The following is a 21,996-nucleotide window of genomic DNA, read 5'->3' as shown; positions in this document are numbered from 1 at the left end:
AGTACAGAAAACAAAGTTTACTTATATTCACACCCTTTAGACGCTGCCCACGTGAGATTTTCCTGACAAGTCAAAGCCAGAGGTTCATCTGGAATAGGTCTATAGCCAAACTTGCATTGATATTTCAACTCAGTCCCAACTTCAAATACTTCTCGATTGCTTAGCTTGTTGTCTCTTCTATCCCAGACAGCATGAGGAAAGTCTGGTAACCCAATTCAACTATCTGATCATAAAAAAAGTGCAAGGATGAAAGAAAGCTGTTTGGGGGTTTAGCAGACTGACCCAATAAGCCTGGCACACACCAGCCCCCATTCCCAGAAAAGGTAGCTCATATTAACTGAGGGAGAAAGAGATGGCAAAGGTTAAATGGGAATTCCAGGAAGAGACTTGGCAGCATCAACATCTGATAGGCTATTGCCAAGCACTCAAAGCACACAGCAACCCAGAGGATGTTGTTGAGGTGACACACCATGGTGCAGAAAGGGGCAATATCTAGATTACTGGGTCAACTTCCAGCAGCTTAGTTCCGCTTCCATGTCAAAGCACTTCAGCATAGGAGCATCAGACATCACTGAGGATACACAGCACACGTTTGCTGCTAAATAAATGAAATGTTCGCCTGATTCTCCTTGCCTAAAGGGAATTAGAATAAGAGTTGTTGTGTTCCCCAGATACTATAACACTGTCACCAGGAACTTCTTATTTGAGCTTAAACCTTGTTTCACATAATATTGGATTCTGCTTTTACTCCCTAATGGGTATGATGCCAAAGGTATATATGGATTGAAGAAGGGGTGCAGATCTGTCAAATCACATATTTATCAAATTTCATCATTATATGTGTAAATCATCACCTATTTCTCCTAATGGCAGAAGGAAATGAATATATCACAATGTAGCAGTGGCTTCCATTGCCAAATAACTATGTAAGCCTGTGCTAGTTACTTAATCATTCTGTTCTGTCATCATTAAAATGTGATTTTTAAAAAAGTAATATCTACCACTTAGGATCATGGTAAATACTAGAGGAATTAATTGTCGTCATGTATTTAAAGGAATGCTTGATATAAAGTGCTTAATAATTCTTAGCAATAAGTATCATTAACCTTATGACTGATCTGTATGTATTTACAACTTCAAGGTATCAAGGCCAACATTAGCCCATAGAGCATCTCTGTGCAAATTTTAAAATGGAATATCTTGAAGGAATTTTACCTCCATCTTTCAAAAAATTCTCAGAATATGTTTATTTTGTTAGGATGTCTAGTGTCTACTGAAATATTTTTGTAAGGAATAAATAAATCTGCTATGTCTGTGATGTCACTGGGATCAAAACTGTATGATATATATGTATAGAAAATCCTCAGATAACACAAAGAGATTACTAGCAGGAAAAGGAAAAACAAAAAACAAAATTAAAGAAAAACTTCCTCCCGACATGAGAAAACTAGAGAAAAGTACTAATTTAATGTAAAATGACTCTTGGGATTTAAGTGGGTTTGTGCCTGTGAGCATGCTACACCCATATTCCTGCATAATTTTAGATGCCAATTATGAAAATCCCTTTGGTGCATACTCACTGAGTTCACAAGTGGGAAGAGAAGGATGCCACTCATTATTAGCATCACAATGGATTAAATTGTTTCCATTGAGGATATAACCTTTCTTGCAGCTGAACAGAATAGAGTCTTCGTAGTGCTAGATGGGTCCAAATCCAGACAGAATGATTCCATTTCGAACTCGCAGTCCGTGACAGACTATATCTAAAGAAGCATAAAAAGGACATCTGAGTTATAAAAGAGAAATGGCAATAATGATGTGATTACTATTGATATATGGGTCTCGGGGAGACCTGATACAAGCCTACATCACGTACATACAAAGAAAATATTTCAAAGTTTTATGTATGTGCTTTTAATTCCTAGGAATCTCAGCAAAATGAGGTCCTGTCATATTAGTCAATGTGGATAAGGTCCTAATATTTCTCATCAAAGAAAAAAGTATTTGAAAACCCCATTTCATCATTACAAAGAATAGATTGGTGGTTGCCAGAGGTGAGAATGTGCAATTGGAAAAATGAGTGATGTGGGTTAAAACTTCCAGATATAAATGAGTCATGGGAATGTGATGTACAGCCTGGTGCCTATAGTTAATAACACTGCAATATATATTTGAGAATTGCCAAGAGAGTAGAGTCTTAACAGTATCATCACCAGAGAAATTATTTTGTAACTACGTATGGTGCAAGATGTCAACTAGACTTATTATGATCAATTCCACTGTATACACACAAATATCATATCACTATGATGTACATCTGAAATTAATATTATCTGTCAGTTATATCTCAAAAACCCCTAATCAATATCTAAAACCCAAAGTCCAAATTCTAAAGACCCCAAAATCTTCCTCTTCTAACGGTTTAGGCTCCTGGATGATTTTGGTGGTGGGTCAGTGGCCAATTGGGAAAGGCTACCAGCTCCAGTATTCTGGATGGAGAATTCCATGGACTATACAGTTACTGCAAAGAGTCAGACACGACTGAGTAGCTTTCACTTTCATGTTCAGTGGCCAATAGTACTGATGTGATGGTTGTGATGCAGAGGCAGCCAGGGCATCCCAGATCACAAGCACAGAAGGAACCCCCCCTCCCCCGTCACCCCACAGCCGTCAGTCATCGAGTCCTGTCAGTCCTGCCACTTTTAATTCCTTCAGGATCTCTCAACTTCTCTTCAGGCCAACTGCCATTGCCTCAGCTGAAGCCAGCCTCACTGCTTGGCTGGATAGCTGCAGCAACTGTCTATGGGTTAAGTTCTGTCCCACTTTAAACTGTTGCTCACTCCACAGCCAGACTTCTCTTTCTAAAATGCAGCACATTTACTCCCCTGGTTAAAGCCTTTCGATGTCTGCCCTTCACATTTGTTCTGAACTCCTGAAGACACAAAAGGTCCTTCATAACCTAGCCCTGCAACCTTTCCAGCCTCAGGTCCTGCCAGTTCCAGCTCTTGCAGCGAGACTCTAGGCATTTTGAACTCTTCACAATTATCTCTCTAGCCCCAGCGTTGTACTAAATCAAAACGGTAAATGACACTGTGTTGTTAAAGTCCGTTAATTGCCACAATTAGAGGTGTTTTATACCAGTAAGATAAGTCATTCCTGATCCTGGCATGGCTTTTAGAAATGAAAAGCAAAATATCTTCTATGCTTATCTTTTACTTTGGATCTGCTAACGTTGGTATGACTTTGTGTGCCCTGTATACATATGTGGTTAACATTACAAGTGTGGTGTCTACCCATATTTCTAGTTGTTCCAGGGAAACAGAAGATTACATTTCCTATTTCAATTATACTAGGCAGAAACAAGGGACTAGTTTGGCCAAAATTTTTAATGAAAAGCAAGATATATCACTTCCAAGTCAAAGAACATATGAGCCTAGGACTGTCTACTTGTTCACGTCCCCTGATGAACTGATTGTGGAAGTTTTGTGGGTTTTCTTACCTTATTTGTTGGTGTATAGTTGCTTTACAATGTTGTGCTATTTTCTGCAGCCAAAAAAAAAAAAAAAAAAGAGGAAGAAAATTGGGTCATTTGTAGTGCTGTGGATGAACCTAAAGTCTGTCATACAGAGTGAAAAAGTTAGAAAGAGAAAAACAAATGTTGTATATTAATGCATATGTATAGAATCAAGAAAGATGGTACAGGTGAGCCTGTTTGCAGAACAGGAATAGAGATGCAGATGTACAGAACAGACGTGATTTTGGATGTTTTGTGAGGGAGTTGTCAGAAGATATAAACAATCTGGATTACCATGTAAATGACTGCCCCCTAGAGGATTTCCCAGGTGAGCTGTGCACTAACAAGGAGCCTAAAAAAATAAAAATGTATATATATGTATGCATTTACGTTGGAGAAGGAAATAGCAACCCACTCAGTACTCTTGCCTGGAAAATCCCATGGATGGCGGAGCCTAGTCGGCTACAGTCCATGGGGCCGCAAAGAGTCGAACACGACTGAGCGACTTCACTTTCACTTTCATACATTTACGTGTTGGTGATGGACAGGGGGGCCTGGCGTGCTGCACTCCATGGGACTGCAAAGAGTCAGACACGACTGAGTGATTGAACTGACTGACTGATATATGTATGTATATATATAGACACACAACAAACAAAAATCAAACAAAGAACAAAGTTTTTACTGTTAAAAAATCTGGGGATTTTATAGCCTATGCTTTCTGACTAATAATAGCATATGAGCAGCTGAACAAGTGGAGCCTGGTAGGCTGCAGTCCATGGGTTCGCTAAGAGTAGGATATGACTAAGCGACTTCACTTTCACTTTTCTCTTTCATGAATTCGAGAAGGAAATGGCAACCCACTCCAATGTTCTTGCCTGGAGAATCCCAGGGATGGGGGAGCCTGGTGGGCTGCTGTCTATGGGGTCACACAGAGTCGGACACGACTGAAGCGACTTGGCGGCAGCAGCAGCTGAACAAGTGAATGAATTCAACTTTGCCTTGATTAGTTTGTCTTTGAATCATTCCATTTCTCTTAATACATTCAGCATTGTCACTTACTTTTACAAGTAGGAGGGCTTGGATACCAGACACCTATCGTTTTATTTTCCACTGTGCAAGAAATGGAGGCTTTGCCTAACATTGAGAAGTCAGGGTCACAGCTGTATGTGACAGAAGAGCCATATGTGTAGAAATCTTCATCTCCACCATTATGCCTCCCATTGCTGATGGTTGGAGAAGGCTCGCACTTGACAACTGAGATGAATGAAGAGGAAGAAATAATGAGGGAAAGCATACTTACAAATCTAACACTCATGATGCAAATTCTAATGGAGTGTACAATAAGCAGCAAAGAGGCACAGGTGTTTTATTACCTAACATAGTTTAGGTTTATAGTCAAGTCATAAGAAGTCTTTACTTACTTACACATTGAGGGAGAGGATCACTCCAGTCAACTCCTTTATCTTGGATCTCACAATGACTAGTAGCTGAGCCAACTAAGATATACCTGAATAAGACAGGCCAGAGATTTTCGTGGAACTTGTCTTACTCTAAATGTAAATTTCCAGTTAATAAGATCTGGATGAAAAGAAATTTTATTCAACATTTAAAAATGAAAAAATAATGATTTCTTGATTACTAATTACCATTTAGGCCAATGTGGAGTTATATTTCATCATATCAAGGAGAAAGCCTTATTTTTCCATTTTTCTTTTATTTACTCATTTTTTAAACCATATTATTTTTATTTTTCTACAGGGCATATATTCATCGCTAATAAAAAAAATAAATGTCAAGTTTTGCATTCAGAATCTTAGAACTCCACTTAAACTCATTATCTAACTAGCTACAAATAAAACAGTGCAAAAGAATAAAATTATACTTGAGTTTCCTATATAGTTTCATTTGAATGGAAGATCCAAATAAATTGCTGATTAACAAAACAATTTTGACCTCTAATTTGAATCATTCTTCTGGCACTAGAGTTTGGCTTACTTTCATAAACCACTAACTTCCTGATTATCATCTTGTTATTCTTGCCCTTAAAACAAGTCTCAGTAATTCTTCTAGAACTTGTTACTTAAAAAAAAAAATTATATATCAATATATCCTGAATATCAATAAAAAGTTCCTGAATAAAATAAACAAAATTTAAAAACACTTCAAAAGAGAAACATACCATAATCAAGTAGGTTTATACAAAAAATGAAAGGAATCTTCAAAATTAGGAAACATATCAATATACAATATATTGTTATGAACTGAATATATGTATCCTCCCAAAATTCATATGACACTCTTATCCCCAGTATGGCTGTATCTGGAGTAAGGAAGTAATTAAGGCTAAATTAAGTGATAAGGGTGGGGCCCTGATTCACTAGGATTAGAGTTCTTATAAGAAGAGGCATCACAGAGCTCACAGAGCTCTCTCTTTCTCAACCTCTCTCTCTCAACCTCTTTCTCTTTCCACGTGCATGTGCAGAGGGAAGGCCATGTGACTGAATGCTGTCAGACTTAAATCTAGGACTTCCAGGCTTCAGAACTGTCAAAATAAATTTCTGTTGCTGTGACAGCCTGATCAGATTAAAACATATATGATGTAATAAATCTAAGAAGAAAATGACATTTGAAAAAATCAAACATTCTTAGCAAAATTGTCCAATATAATGGGAAACAGTGGAGACAGAGCCCTACCAAACTTAAGGGGGAAATACTAGAGTTGTTTCTGCTAAAGTCAAGAAGAAGAAATCAAAGGTCAGTATTAGTATTTTATTTGAGATAAAATTGCTAGCATAATTATGAGAAAAAGGATGCTGAGTCTAAGAGCAAACTGTAGTAGCTAACCCTGATCAACTGACTGCCAACTTCTGTGTTCAGCTCCAGTCTAACCATAAGAAAAACATAAGACTAATTCCAACAGAGAGGCATCCTCAAAGTACCAGTAGTCCTGAAAACTGACAAGGTCACCCAAAACAACGAAACACTCGGAACTTGTCACAGCCAAGAGTCTAAGGGAATGTGACAACTAAAAGTAACATGTTTTCCTGGATAGAATCCTGAAACTGAAAAGGGGTACTAATAGGTAAAAATGGATGAAATCTGAATAAAGGCCAGACTTCAGCTAATGATTATGTCTCAATACTGCTTCAAGAGTTATAACAAGGGTGTTATAACAAGAGAGTTATAACATATTAACTCATGTTAAATGTTAACACTAGAGGAAACTTGGTATAAGGCATATGGGAGGTAGCTGCACTATCCTCATAATTTTTCTGTAAATCTAAAACAGCTCAAAAGAATATACATGCTTTAAAAATGGTAAAAAAAAAAAAATTAGAAAGGAAAAATAATAGTATCATTATTTTCAGATGACATAATTTCTTGCCAGGAAATTCCAAGAGAATACAATTGAAATGCTATTAAAAGTAAGGAGTGAATTCAGTATATTAGATGAGATACAAAATTAATATATAGAAATCCATAGTTTCCATATATAGAGATAAAAGATCTTTGAAGGTATAATGGAATAAAACAAACCATTCCAAATGTCAAAAATAAAACATGAAATCAAAGAATAAACATAATAAAATCTAAATGGAGGAAATCTTTAAAACAATCCTGAAACACACACACACACACACACACACACAAGACTAGGACAAATGGAAAGACACAACAAATTCTGGGCTAGGAAGGCCTAACATCATATAATGTCTGTGCACCTAAAGTTAGTTTAAAAAATCAATGTAATTTATTAGAAATTTAAAATCAACTAATTTTAAAGTTCATACAGAAATACAAATAAGCAAACATAGTCCGAAAAACCCTGGAAAAGCATAGGAGTAAGGGAGATACTTCAAAGCAATGTTACACAATATGAAAACTCAGTAATTAAAACACAGAGGAACTGGTTGTATGAATATATAGATAAACTAAAAACATTCAATTTAAGTTCAAAAATGGACTATATTCATATGGAAATTAAATATAGTTTTTAAAAGTGTTATCACAAATTACTGAATTAATCATGGACTTTAGTAAATGGTGGCAAGACAATATAAAATCCACCTAGGGAAAGATAAAATTGGCTAGTACCTCTGAACTCTCTGGATTAAATAACATTAAACCATAAACGTAGTTGAATACTTGTGGGTAATTACAATCTTCAAGCAAGGAAGGCCTTTTGACTATAACTCAAATCCAAAAGCCTTTTAAAAAAAAAAGATTGATAAGTTCAACATATATGGCACATACATTTTGGAAAAAATACTGTAATTCATTGATGTTTAAAAAGAAAAAATATATATATATCTTTTTGTTGTTGTTCAGTAGCCAAGTTGTGTCTAACTCTTCACAACTCCGTGGACTGTAGTACACCAGGTTTCCCTGTCCCTCCCCATCTCCCAGAGTTTGCCCAAGTTTGTATCCATTGAATTGGTGATGCCATCCAACCATCTCATCCTCTGTCACCCTCTTTTCCTTCTGCTCTCAACCTTTCCCAGCATCAGGGGCTTTTCCAACGTGTCATTTGTTCTCATCACATGGGTAAAGTACTGGAGCTTCAGCTTCAGCATCAGCTGAACATCTTTTAGATATATGAAATATGCTCAACATCACTTGTAAATAGAAAAATGCACATTAAGACTACAGGTAAGCCATTCAACAGCAGCAGAATACACATTTTTCCCAAGCACCCAGAGAAATTCACCAGGAAAAATAATATCCTGGACCATGAAATAAATCTCAGCAGACATATAGAAATTTAAATCATGCAATGTATATTTTCTGACTGTAATGAAATTACACTAGAGACAAATAACAGAAAGACAAGAGAAAAATCTCAAAACAGTTGAAAATTAAATAGCACAGTTCTAAATAATCCATGGTCAAAGGGAATTCTCAAAGGAAATTAAATACACAGAAACAAATGAAACTATGACATAAGAGAATGTGTAGAACACAGATAAATCAGTGCTGAAATGGAAATTCATAGCAATAAATGCTTACATAGGAAAATAGAAAAGTTCTCAAATCAGGAATCGAAATTCCTACTTCAAGAAACATGAAAAAAGAAGCCATAAACCCAAAGCAAGGAGGAAAAAGGAAACAAAAGCAGAAATCAGTAAATTTAAAACAGGAAAACAATAAGAAAATAATTAAACAAAAAGCTGGCTCTAAAAAAAAAATGATAAAATTGGTAAATCTCTTGTAAGATTGATGAAGGTAGAAGACAGAAGTCAGCAATATCATGAATATCGTGAAATGAAACAGAGAATTTCACTACAGATCCTGCAGCCACTGAAGGAAGAATAAAGGAATGAACAATTTTATTCTCATAAATTCAAGATCTTGAAAGAAAAAGAATAATTCTTTGAAAAGTACAAAATGCAACAAAGTCAAAGTAAACAATTTGAGTAATCCTAGAACTATTAAAGAAATTGACTTCATAATTAAGAGTACAGAAAAAGAAATGTCTAGGCCCAGATGGTTTTATAGGAGAATTCTATCAGATATTTTTAAAAAATTATTTTCCACAATCTCTTCTGGAAAACTAAGGAGAAAGGAACACTTTTTAACTCACTTTATAATGCTTATCATTACTCATATATCAAATTCAGACATAGTACAAAAAAAAGAAAAATATAGACCAATTTATTTCTCTGAAAAGTATCCACAAAAATCCTCAGCAAAAATATTAGAAAATCAACCCAAGAATTTGTAAAAAACAATGATGCATCATGTCCAGATGAAACTTATTTGAGGTGAACAGTTTTAAAACTTGAAAACTAGTCAATGTAGTCCATCATATCAACAGGATTAAAAAAAAGAAGAAAGAAAATTATGTGATTATATGCACAGTGATGAATAAAAAACATTTTTAAAACTCCAGAACCTTTCATGATAAAATCTCTCAGTAAACTAAGAATAGAGGAGCACTTCTCAATAAAGAGCTACTATTAAAAAAAAAAAAAAAGCCTGTACTAACATACTTAATGGTGGAAGAAGGAAGCTTTTCTCCAAGATTGGGAGTAAGGCAAGGGTGTCCACAGTCACCATGGTTGTTCAACATAGAATTAGAAGTTCTAGCTAGCACAATAAGGAAAGAAAAAGAAATAAAAGACATACACATTGTGAATGCAGGGGAAAAAAAACTGTTTCTATTTGTAGATGACATTAATGTTTAAGTAGAAAATCACAAGCAACCTATAAAAACAAAACAAAAATCTTTCAGAACTAGTTTAGTGGGTTCAGTAAGAGGGCAGGACAAAAATCAACACATAGGATCAATCATATTACTATACACCAAGAACAGAGATGAGAAAATCAAACTTTAAGAAACAATTCCATTTACCATTGCTCCAAAGAAAATGATATAAATATAGATATAATAAAATGTGAATATAAAACATGCACTAAAAGTTACAAAATTTTGAAAAAAATTTTAAAAGACTTAAGTAAATGGAAAAGAGTATTGTATTCATGAATTGGGAGACCAGACATTTTAAAGATGTCAAATTCTATACAGAATGCAAATCTTATCAAAATTCTAGCAAAGTTTGTTGTGTACATAGAGCAGTTTATTCTAAAAGCTATGTGGAAATACACAGAACCTAGAATACCTAAAACAATTTTGGAAAACCTAAAGGGGGTGAAAGGATTTCTCTACCCAAAGCTGACTTCCTATGTAGCTATAGTAATTAAGATAGTGTGGTGTTGGCAGAAAAATAGACCCAGTGGAAGAAACTGAAAACCCAGAAATAGACCCACAGAAGCACACAGTATCAAAGACTAAGTGATAAATTCTTAGACTTAACACCAATAAAATGATGCCTAAAAGAAAATTGAAAAGTTGCGCCTCACCAAAATTAAAAACCTTAACTCTGTGAAAGATCTGTGAAAAGGATGAAAAATCAAGCTACAAACTAGAGGAAAACATTCAGTTCAATTCAGTTTCAGTTCAGTCGCTCAGTCATGTCCAACTCATTGCGACCCCATGAATTGCAGCACACCAGGCCTCCCTGTCCATCACCATCTCCCGGAGTTCACGCAGACTCACGTCCATCGAGTCCATGATGCCATCCAGCCATCTCATCCTCTGTCGTCCCCTTCTCCTCCTGCCCCCAATCCCTCCCAGCATCAGAGTCTTTTCCAATGAGTCAACTCTTCGCATGAGGTGGCCAAAGTACTGGAGTTTCAGCTTTAGCATCATTCGTTCCAAAGAAATCCCAGGGCTGATCTCCTTCAGAATGGACTGGTTGGATCTCCTTGCAGTCCAAGGGACTCTCAAGAGTCTTCTCCAACACCACAGTTCAAAAGCATCAATTCTTCAGTGCTCAGCCTTCTTCAAGTCCAACTCTCACATCCACACATGACCACAGGAAAAACCATAGCCTTGACTAGACGGACCTTAGTCGGCAAAGTAATGTCTCTGCTTTTGAATATACTATCTAGGTTGGTCATAACTTTTCTTCCAAGGAGTAAGCGTCTTTCAATTTCATGGCTGCAGTCACCATCTGCAGTGATTTTGGAGCCCCAAAAAAATAAAGTCTGACACTGTTTCCACTGTTTCCCCATCGATTTCCCATGAAGTGATAGGACCAGATGCCATGATCTTCGTTTTCTGAATGTTAAGCTTTAAGCCAACTTTTTCACTCTCCTCTTTCACTTTCATCAACAGGCTTTTTAGCTCCTCTTCACTTTCTGCCATAAGGGTGGTGTCATTTGCATATCTGAGGTGATTGATATTTCTCCCGGCAATCTTGATTCCAGCTTGTGTTTCTTCCAGTCCAGCATTTCTCATGATGTACTCTGCATAGAAGTTAAATAAGCAGGGTGACAATATACAGCCTTGACGTACTCATTTTCCTATTTGGAACCAGTCTGTTGTTCCATGTCCAGTTCTAACTGTTGCTTCCTGACCTGCATACAGATTTCTCAAGAGGCAGGTCAGGTGGTCTGGTATTCCCATCTCTCTCAGAATTTTCCACAGTTTATTGTGATCCACACAGTCAAAGGCTTTGGCATAGTCAATAAAGCAGAAATAGATGTTCTTCTGGAACTCTCTTGCTTTTTCCATGATCCAGTGGATGTTGGCAATTTGATCTCTGGTTCCTCTGCCTTTTCTAAAACCAGCTTGGACATCAGGGAGTTCACGGTTCACGTATTGCTGGTCTGGCTTGGAGAATTTTGAGCATTACTTTACTAGCCATGTGAGATGAGTGCAATTGTGTGGTAGTTTGAGCATTATTTTGCATTGCCTTTCTTTGGGATTGGAATGAAAACTGACCTTTTCCAGTCCTGTGGCCACTGCTGAGTTTTCTAAACTTGCTGGCATATTGAGTGCAGCACTTTCACAGCATCATCTTTCAGGATTTGAAACAGCTCAACTGGAATTCCATCATCTCCACTAGCTTTGTTCATAGTGATGCTTTCTAAGGCCCACTTGACTTCACATTCCAGGATGTCTGGCTCTAGATTAGTGATCACATCATCATGATTATCTGGGTCATGAAGATCTTTTTTGTACAGTTCTTCCATGTATTCTTGCCACCTCTTCTTAATATCTTCTGCTTCTGTCAGGTCCAGACCATTTCTGTCCTTTATCGAGCCCATCTTTGCATGAAATGTTCCCTTGGTATCTCTAATTTTCTTGAAGAAGGAATGACAGGGCGGGTCATGGTGGAGAGGCCTGACAGAATGTGGTCCACTGGAGAAGGGAATGGCAAGCCACTTCAGTAGTCTTGCCTTGAGAACCCCATGAACAGTAGGAAAAGGCAAAATGATAGGATACCAAAAGAGGAGCTCCCCAGGTCAGTAGGTGCCCAATATGCTACTGGAGATCAGTGGAGAAATAACTCCAGAAAGAATGAAGGGATGGAGCCAAAGCAAAAACAATACCCAGTTGTGGATGTGACTGGTGATAGAAGCAAGATCTGACGCTGTAAAGAGTAATATTGCATAGGAACCTGGAATGTCAGGTCCATGAATCAAGGCAAATTGGAAGTGGTCAAACAAGAGATGGCAAGGGTGAACGTCGACATTCTAGGAATCAGCAAACTAAAATGGACTGGAATGGGTGAATTTAACTCAGATGACCATTACATGTACTACTGCAGGCAGGAATCTCTCGGAAGAAATGGGGTAGCCATCATGGTCAACAAAAGAGTCCGAAATGCAGTACTTGGATGCAATCTCAAAAACGACAGAATGATCTCTCTTCATCTCCAAGGCAAACCATTCAATATCACAGTTATCCAAGTCTATGCCCCAATGAGTAACGCTGAAGAAACTGAAGTTGAATGGTTTTATGAAGACCTACAAGACCTTTTAGAACTAACACCCAAAGAAGATGTCCTTTTCATTATAGGGGAGTGGAATGCAAAAGTAGGAAGTGGAGAAACACCTGGAGTAACAGGCAAATTTGGCCTTGGAATGCGGAATGAAGCAGGGCAAAGACTAATAGAGTTTTGCCAAGAAAATGCACTGGTCATAGCAAACACCCTCTTCCAACAACACAAGAGAAGACTCTACACATGGACATCACCAGATGGTCAACACTGAAATCAGATTTATCATATTCTATGCAAGCAAAGATGGAGAAGCTCTATACAGTCAACAAAAACAAGACCAGGAGCTGACTGTGGCTCAGATCATGAACTCATTATTGCCAAATTCAGACTTAAATTGAAGAAAGTAGGGAAAACCGCTAGACCATTTAGGTATGGCCTAAATCAAATCCCTAATGATTATACAGTGGAAGTGAGAAATAGATTTAAGGGCCTAGATCTGGTAGATAGAGTGCCTGATGAACTATGGAATACGGTTCGTGACATTGTACAGGAGACAGGGATCAAGACCATCCGCACGGAAAAGAAATGCAAAAAAGCAAAATGGCTCTCTGGGGAGGCCTTACAAATAGCTGTGAACAGAAGAGAGGCGAAAAGCAAAGGAGAAAAGGAAAACTATAAGCATCTGAATGCAGAGTTCCAAAGAATAGCAAGAAGAGATAAGAAAGCCTTCTTCAGCAATCAATGCAAAGAAATAGAGGAAAAGAACAGAATGGGAAAGACTAGAGATCTCTTCAAGAGGAAAATATTAGCAAATCATATATCCAATAAAGAACTAGTATACAGAATATATTTTTTTAAAAATCTCAGAACTCAATGATAAAAAGCTAAATAATCCAGTTAGAAAATGGGCAAAAGATATGAACAGAGATAGAAAGGGACAACAGAGAATCAGATGGTTGGATGGCATCACCGACTCAATGGACATAAGTTTAAGCAAACTCCCACAGATGGTGAAGGACAGGGAAGCCTTGTGTGCTGCAGTCCATGGGGTCTCAAAGAGTCAGACACAACTGAATGACTGAACAACAATCACGGAGGAAGATACAAATGGCAAATAAGCGCATAAAAAGAAGTTCAGCATCAATGTCTATTACAGAAATACAAATTAAAACCACAGTGAGATATCACCACATCTATCAAAGTGGCTAAAATATTTGGCAACATCAAATGCTGATGTGGATGGTACAGATTAGTCTGACATTGCTGATGGGAACATAAAATGGTTTGACCTCTCTGGAAAACAGACAATTTCCTTTAAAAATTAAATGTGTGACTATTATATGACCCACCTACATATCTATCCCAGAAAAAAATGAAGACTTAAGTTCACATATACACACACACAAAACCTATATGCAAATGTTTTCAACAAGTGAATGGCTAAACAAATTTCGTATCATGGAATATGGTCTCAGCAATAAAGTCTCACACAGAGAGAGAGAGAAATGAAATCTGAGTAATGTTAATGAATTATATCAGTGTCAATTTCTTGATTGTGATACTGTACTACAGTCATGGAAGACAGTACCACTGGGACAAACTGGAACAATAATATATAGAATCTCTCTTTGCTGTTTCTTATGACTGCATATCAACCTACACATCTCAAATTAATAAGTTTTTAAAAACTACAAGGAAGTTTTATTTTCTCATCTAAATGGGCAATCCTCAATTGAAGAGATGGTGGGAAAATAGATGTTTGTTTGCATTACAAAATTGTACAAAGTCTGTGAAGAGAAATTTAGCAATATTTATCAATATTTTAAAGTATTGTCTCTGTGATCCAGTAATCTTACTTCTGGGAATTTTTCCTACAGACATAACCGCATGCATGCAAAATATCATGTACAGAAAATTATGCATCAGGGCATTGTAAGTAATAACACAAGAATGGAAACTCACAAATTCTATCAAGAAGAGCCATTAAACAAACTATGATAAGCTATGATTCATCCACTGAAAAACTCTACAGCTGTAAACATATAGGCGCAGAATGTGGAAACAGCACATGAATATCAAAGATCTCCAGTACATATGTATCTTAGTCCAAGGTGCTATAATGGAATACCATAGATTAATGGTTTAAACAACAGAAATTTATTTCTCACCGTTCTGGAAGTTGGAGATCAGGACACCAGCATGACCATGTTCCAGCAAGAACCCTCCTCCTGGATTGTAAGTGGTAGTCATTTTGCTGTGTCCTCACATGGTGCAGACAGACAGAAAGGAAACTAGCTCTGTGTTTCATCTTATATTGGCCCTAATCCCATCATGTGGGCTCCACTCTTATGACTTAATTAACTTCCAAAGGCCTTATCTCCAAATACTATCACACTGAAAATCAGGGTTCAACATACAAATTTGGGAAGAATACAAACGTTCAACCCATGGCAATATTGTTAAGTGAACAAAATAAAAGCAAGGTTCAAACTGACATGGGTAGTCATCTGTCTTCTGTGTGATAAAGTACTCATCTGTATTTACATACGTAAAAACTAAGAAGATAAATCAGAAACTAAAGTTACTGCTTGTCAGAGGGCAGAGAGGAATGAGATGGACAGGAAGTAAGAATTCTGGATGATACCTTTTTATATCATTTTATTTTTGAAATATGTGAATGCATTATCTACATATAAAAAATTAGCAAGGAAAAGTATTGCTTCTGGATTACGTTATACTTACCCCTCTGAGCAGCTGAATTCTACAGTTGAACCAAAAAGAAAATCTGTCTTAACTTCCACTTTCCCATTGGGTAAGTCTCCTAGGTTTCTGCATTGCTTCTCTAGGAAGAAAATGAAATTAATGACTGATTACAATTACTGAATGGCAGTAATTGAGGGGAAAAGTCTGACTGATCAGCTTTAACTGCTACTTCCACATAAACACAGAAAATTTTTTCAAAACTTCTTTTTTAATAATTTTTAATATAAATTTATTTATTTTAATTAGAGGCTAATTACTTTACAATATTGTGGGTTTTGCCATACATCACCCTGACTTACTGAACTTTATATTTTGAGGAAAAATAAAAGTAAATATTTATCCCATTTTTTTGAATATTTTAAAAATTTTAAAAAGAAGAAAAAATATGCTTATATTTGGTGCCTCAGTTAGATCATTGTGATAATAAAGGATGGACAAGTTACATAAAGTATGTTCTAAAAATATCTGTCCTTGGTCACAGGGAAACAAGAGAAGGTAAAAGATTCTTTATTTTTACTGTTAGCAAAATATCTGTGTATATTCCCAACTGACTGGCTCCAAATACTGGCTTCAATTACTATAGGTGATGTTAATTTTGAAGACTACTTTCATCAAAGTAGTCTTTGAATTAAAGAATTTATTAAGTTCCTAAGAGAACTTTCCCCCCCAAATAAACACAAAAGTACAATGGATATACAGCTTGGACTAAAAAGAAAGTTGAGAGCCAAAGAATTGATGCTTTTGAACTGTGGTGTTGGAGAAGACTCTTGAGATCCAACCAGTCAATCCTAAAGGAAATCAGTCCTGAATATTCATTAGAAAGACTGATACTAAAGCTGAAAATCCAATACTTTGGCCACCTGTTGGAGGAACTGACTCATTAGAAAAGACCTGATGCTGGGAAAGGTTGAAGGCAGGAGGAAAACGGGATGACAGAGAACTAGATGATTGGATGGCATCACCGACTGGATGGACATGAGCTTGAGCAAGCTCTGAGCACTGGTGATGGACAGGGAAGCCTGGGGTTCTGCAGTCCATGGGGTCGCAAAGAGTCAGACATGATTGAGCGACTGAACTGACAGGTGAGAAAAATAAACTTTGATACCTACTAGCACAAAAAAAACATGATAGTCCCATGAGCCTCTATCATTACAAGTAACTGAACTTGAACTGATTCTGCTATAACCAGGAAGGCAGGTGTACTTCAGCGTAGTTCCAGTTTTAAAGTCTTTGTTATTCAACTTGTTTGGAGAAGCAAACTGTAAATTAGGTGGAGGACCACAGTCTCCTGGATACCAAAATGACAAGGAGAATCAAGTTATAGATTAGGACATAGCACCTCAATCATTCAGTAATAGGACTTTTAGAGCAGAGATCATGCTCCTCTTTATCATGACTCCTGCTACTCTGCTGTTCAGTGAAAACATAGGAAACAATCTATAATGTGGTGGGAGCCAGCGTGAGGAACTCCGCCCATGGCAAAGGTCATGAGGAAGGAAGCTTGGCATACGCAAAGGCGTGATCAAGCCTCAGGAAACCCCCTGTTCCCGAGCATCTACCCCCAATACCAGAGTACTTTACGGGGAGCTCTCCCCCATAACCATTTCTCTCAGAGAAGGAGTTAACGTGCAGCTCCAGTTAATAAAAATTCCTGGGCGTGATAAGAGTGTTTTAACTTACAAACTCTGAAGGTTCTCTGGCCTGCCTGATCAGGCTTGTCCGGCCGCATGTGATTGTTTACAGCCTCCCAACTGCGAGAGGCACGGGATGTTTTAAAACTTTCTAAATACAGACTCTTTTGAGAAGTTAGAAGATCATTAGTATAGTATTAGTAGGATGATTAGGAATTATATTGGTGAAGGGTTTTTTCATTTATCCTGCCAATAATTACTGCTAATTCCCTGCCCTGGGTGTGACAAGGATGTCTCAGTTCAAACCTCTCTGCTGACAGACTAGCTTGTGTGACAACCTCTCAACCATTAACCGCACAGAGAGATTGGAGTATTAGCATAGGGCTTTTTTCATTGATGAGTCAATGATTGCCATCAGGCCTCCATATCCTTAGGCACCTGGGAATATATTAATCAATATATTTGGAATATAGAAAAGGAAATATAGTAGGTTTTGATGTTAGCAATACTAGACTTTTGAGTTAATGAATCTTCTCTTTTGTTATAGATCACTGTACTTTGTTATAAATCACTATAAATCACTATGCTATGTAACTTTATCACTATCTTAAGACAAAATAGATCTTAAGGGGAACATTGGTGAAGGGTTTACATCTGTTGAGCCAATACTTGCTGCTAAATCTCCATATTCCTGCCCTTATAATGAATATAACTAGCATATAAGAGAAATAAGTATTAACCTTTAAGATAAATCATGTTAAACCTTAGGTTAAGTAAATTCCTTTCTTGATTGTAACTCACTACACCCTACAGGAATGCAACTTTATTTGGAGGGTGGCGCCTGATTTAAGAAAAAAATCACCCCTGGAAAAATAAGTTTTCTGGTTAACTGACCGGTATCAGAAAGAGCCATAAAATGTCAGCAGACCTCATGGCTAAAAGATGATGAAACTCATGAGACCTTTATATAATTGTATATGAAGCACCTGATTGTGACAAGGGTCAGGTCTGCTGACCCCCGTGTGACTCTGTATTCATCCCTATGTATAACAAAAAGGTATATAAACAAACCTGAAAAATAAAGAAATCGGATCAGTTTCTGGAAAGACTGATTCCCCCGTGTTGTTTCTTTCTCGCTCCCCGTTTTCCTGGCTGAATTCCCATCTGAAATGTGGGTACTCACCAAGCCTGCTAATTCTGCCTGGGCTTCTGAGATCAGACCAGGGAGGCCTCAGTGCCTCCTCTCCTTTGGGAGAATGGAAAGATGCCTGTGGCCTACATAGGTGGTGATTGGTATTCCATGTAAACCAGTTGCTCAGCCTCTTTTCTCCACTAATTCTCCTACTACACTATCTGTTTCTAATCTCCCTCTATATCTGTAATTAAATAAGTTTTTTCCAGGACGCCGACTCCGTCCCCACCTTCGAATCACCCTGGATCCACTGGGGCTGGACCCTGGCAATAATGCATGTTTGTTGTTTGATAACAATGAAAATAATAATGGAAAAAGTCAGAAAAATTCATCCTTCCTCTCCCATATATGTGATAATTTGTCAGAAAATGGATGAACGGACATGAATTTCATCATTCTATTAGATTCCCCAATCTACATATTCAGACACTGGCATTTATACCTTGCCATGCAATCCTATCTTCTTGCCTGAGAAATAATACATATTTTAGCAATAACAGCAATACATAAGATTAGTTGGCTCAGGAGTCAAAAATGAGGAGACATTTCCTTATGTCCTTTTGGACCTTTGGAATTTTGGGATTTTTTTTCTTTTTTTCCCTCTACTAGTTCTTTTTTAAACTTGTTTTTTAATTGGAGGAAAATTGTTCATGATGTTGTGTTGGTTTCTGCCATACAACAATGTGATCAGCCACAGTTATATATGTGTCCCTTCCCCCCATCCCACCCTTCCAGGTCATCACAGAATGCCAGGCTTGTCTCCCTGGGTTATGTAGCAACTTCTCACCAGCTAGCTATTTTACACATGATTTTAAATAGACTATGTATCTGAAAATAAAATGTTTTTCAAAAAGCATCACAAGGTAGAGATTCATTAAATCCTTAAAAAGTAAAGCCTTAATTCTACCTCCCTTGGAATAATTAAAGGGATGCATAATTACACCCAATTCACTATTTTCTAAAGAACCACACAGGCAATGAAAACCCTTCATGGTCAGGTGGCAGATAATATGTGTTTATTCCAAATCATGATTTGCTTTGTGGTTAGATCTTTTGAAAGGTCCCTGGAAAGAAAGCTCTAAAAAGGAGTATTAAAAGTGACCATAATAAACCTTTAGTGCTGGGGGAAGGCAGTGGGTTATAATAAATTTCCCTAAATTTCAAGTGGTCAAATACACTCCACAATGTTAAGGATGGGTATCTTTTAGACAACTCTTACAACAGGATGTGCTGATGAACTCAGTTGTATGGTGACAATCTGACCTCATTTTCCCATTACTTACCAAATACAGAAGCCAACAGACCAGCAACCAAGGTCATTTGTAACAGAGTTGGATCAGAGACTTTCCACAGCCCAGAGAAGGGCCTGGCTGCCATTTTCCTTTTTGTGTCAAGGACCCCATGTGGAACTCTTATAGGATGCATGATCTGATGTTTCCTCAATATCTCTCTGTTGGAAGAACTCATCTTAATAAATAGTTATTGAATTTCTCCTTGTAAAGGGCTACAAAAAATCTCATGGGAACCATCCCTTCAAGGAGATTACAATTGAGTGCAGAAGATAAAACATTAAGCACAAATATTTGCAATAAAAGATAGCATATATCTGTTTCAGGAGCATCCTCAGGAGGATAGCTAAATCCAGGTAAAGAAATGGGAGTGGGCTTTATGGACATGGCTGCATCTGAGGTGGCAGACACTGCTATGAAATTGGAGCATTGGATGCAAGACATTTTATGTCAAAAATGAAGATACAGAAAAACATAACAGTGAGGTATATAAGATAAAGATTATTCCTGGGCAATATTAATTAGTGCTTCCATTTTTTTGGCAGGTAAGGAATGTGTGGTAGAGACAAAATGGTGAAAGATAGGACTGATTAGAACTGGGATTTTTTGAGTTTTCAGTGCCAAGGTTAGGAGTTTGGATAGGTAATGGACAGCCATTGATTTTTTTAAGTGACGTGATTACTGTGCTTTGGGGATCACTATGACAGCTGTGAACAACATAGATTGAAAGAGGCAGAGAGAGGAGACAGGGAGATTAAGAAAATTATTGCAGTTGGCCAGATAAACCGATGGAGATGCTCTGAACAAGGAAATGGCACAGGAATCAGGGAAGTGGAAGCAAATGAAAGAAAAGTGAGAAGTGATGAGACAGAGGAAAGGAGTTACACCTACTGATCTATTATTTACCAACTTATATATCTATCTATAGCGATGTACATTTCTTATGGCAGCTATCAACAAGAACAGTAATCCTTTGGGTCAATTCAAACTTTTCAAAGCATCAGTTTTGCCACCAAAAAGAAAGGAAAGGGGGGGGGGAAGAGAAGAGAGGGGGAGAAAGGAAGGAAGGAGGAAAGGGGAGAGGCATTCCTGGTGTTTTTCTTGGTTCTGGTCATTCATTAATCAGAGACCTCTTTAATGGCTGGCCCTATTGGGCCATTTTTACCCCTTAGTTAGGGGATAAAACCTCACATACCTTAGTTTACTTAAGAAATAGTCTTTATATCTAAAGTGATATATAAAATTGTTGTTGTTTAATCACTAAGTCACGTCCAACTCTTTGCAATCACATGGACTGTGGCCTGCCAGGCTCCTCTGTCAGTGGCATTTCCCAGGCAAGAATACTGGAGTGGGTTACCATTTCCTTCTCTAGAGGATCGTCCCAACCCAGGGATTGAACCTGCATCTCCTGCTTGTTTATCACTCTTTACCACTGAGTCACCTGGGAAGCCTGATATATGAAATTAACTTTTAGTAAAATACAAAATTTCACTTTTTACTCTAAAAACTGACATAGATTGAGATGGTTTCATATTACCATTAACCCTTAATTATACTAATTGTCAGCAGATGCCCACTTAAGTCAAAGCAGTTTTCTATTTTTCCCAAAGCTGTCACTATGCTCCTTGCTAGGCGGGGAAGCTTATGGTACCTCTCACATTGTACGCAGCAGCTTAACTCTCTTTTTTTCCAAATGTATACACAGTTCGTTATGTGATAAAGGTAGCATTTCAAGTAAGAGTAGAAAGATGAATTTTTACACTGAATAGTGTTGACCTAATTGGGGGGAATAGCTGGATTTCTACCTCACAGTATTACAAACAAATTCCAAATGGAGTTATATGCACACGAAAAATGAAACTATCTGAGATGTTCATAAGAAATCTTTGCCCAGTCTTTCAAAAATATACTAGGAGAAAAATGTCATGAGATCCTGAATCCATAAAAGAAAAGATTGCTGCTACATGATGTCCTCCCTCCTTTGAATATTTTGTTTAGGTACATTTTGTATGCAATAAACCCATGTTCAAATGCGCAATCTGGTGGTTTAATCCTTGTGGCACCTGTGAAGCCACTGCTCCAGTGAAGACAGTTCCCCTTCATCAACCACAGTCTTCCCCTCGTCATCCAGCCCTCCAGCCTCTTCCAGTTCCCTCCACACCCTTCCCCAGCAACCTCTGGCCTGCTGTCTGTCACTGAAGGGTAGTTTGCATTTTCTAGAAAGCTGTGTGACCAGAAAACATACAGGTATACTCTTGTCTGGTTTCTCGCTCTCATAGAATTATTATGAGATATATCCACATTGTTGTGTGTA

General features: G+C 37.4%; 1 protein-coding gene across 1 annotated transcript in view; it reads right to left on the bottom strand.

Annotated features, from left to right (window-relative positions):
• Positions 1-19,818, bottom strand: part of LOC101114456 (C4b-binding protein alpha chain-like) — a 98,808-nt gene extending 78,990 nt beyond the window's left edge. The window contains 7 exon segments of the mRNA XM_027976144.3: positions 32-223; positions 1,581-1,763; positions 4,577-4,771; positions 4,939-5,024; positions 15,550-15,647; positions 16,680-16,858; positions 19,677-19,818. Coding sequence (XP_027831945.2) covers positions 32-223; positions 1,581-1,763; positions 4,577-4,771; positions 4,939-5,024; positions 15,550-15,647; positions 16,680-16,858; positions 19,677-19,818 — 1,075 coding nt within the window.
• Between the last annotated feature and the right edge of the window lie 2,178 nt (positions 19,819-21,996).

This window comes from Ovis aries, chromosome 12 (genome assembly GCF_016772045.2).
Source record: "Ovis aries strain OAR_USU_Benz2616 breed Rambouillet chromosome 12, ARS-UI_Ramb_v3.0, whole genome shotgun sequence".
Classification (NCBI taxonomy): Eukaryota; Metazoa; Chordata; class Mammalia; order Artiodactyla; family Bovidae; genus Ovis; species Ovis aries.
The sequence above is the reverse complement of the archived record's forward strand: the minus strand, read 5'-3'. Positions and strand labels throughout refer to the sequence as shown.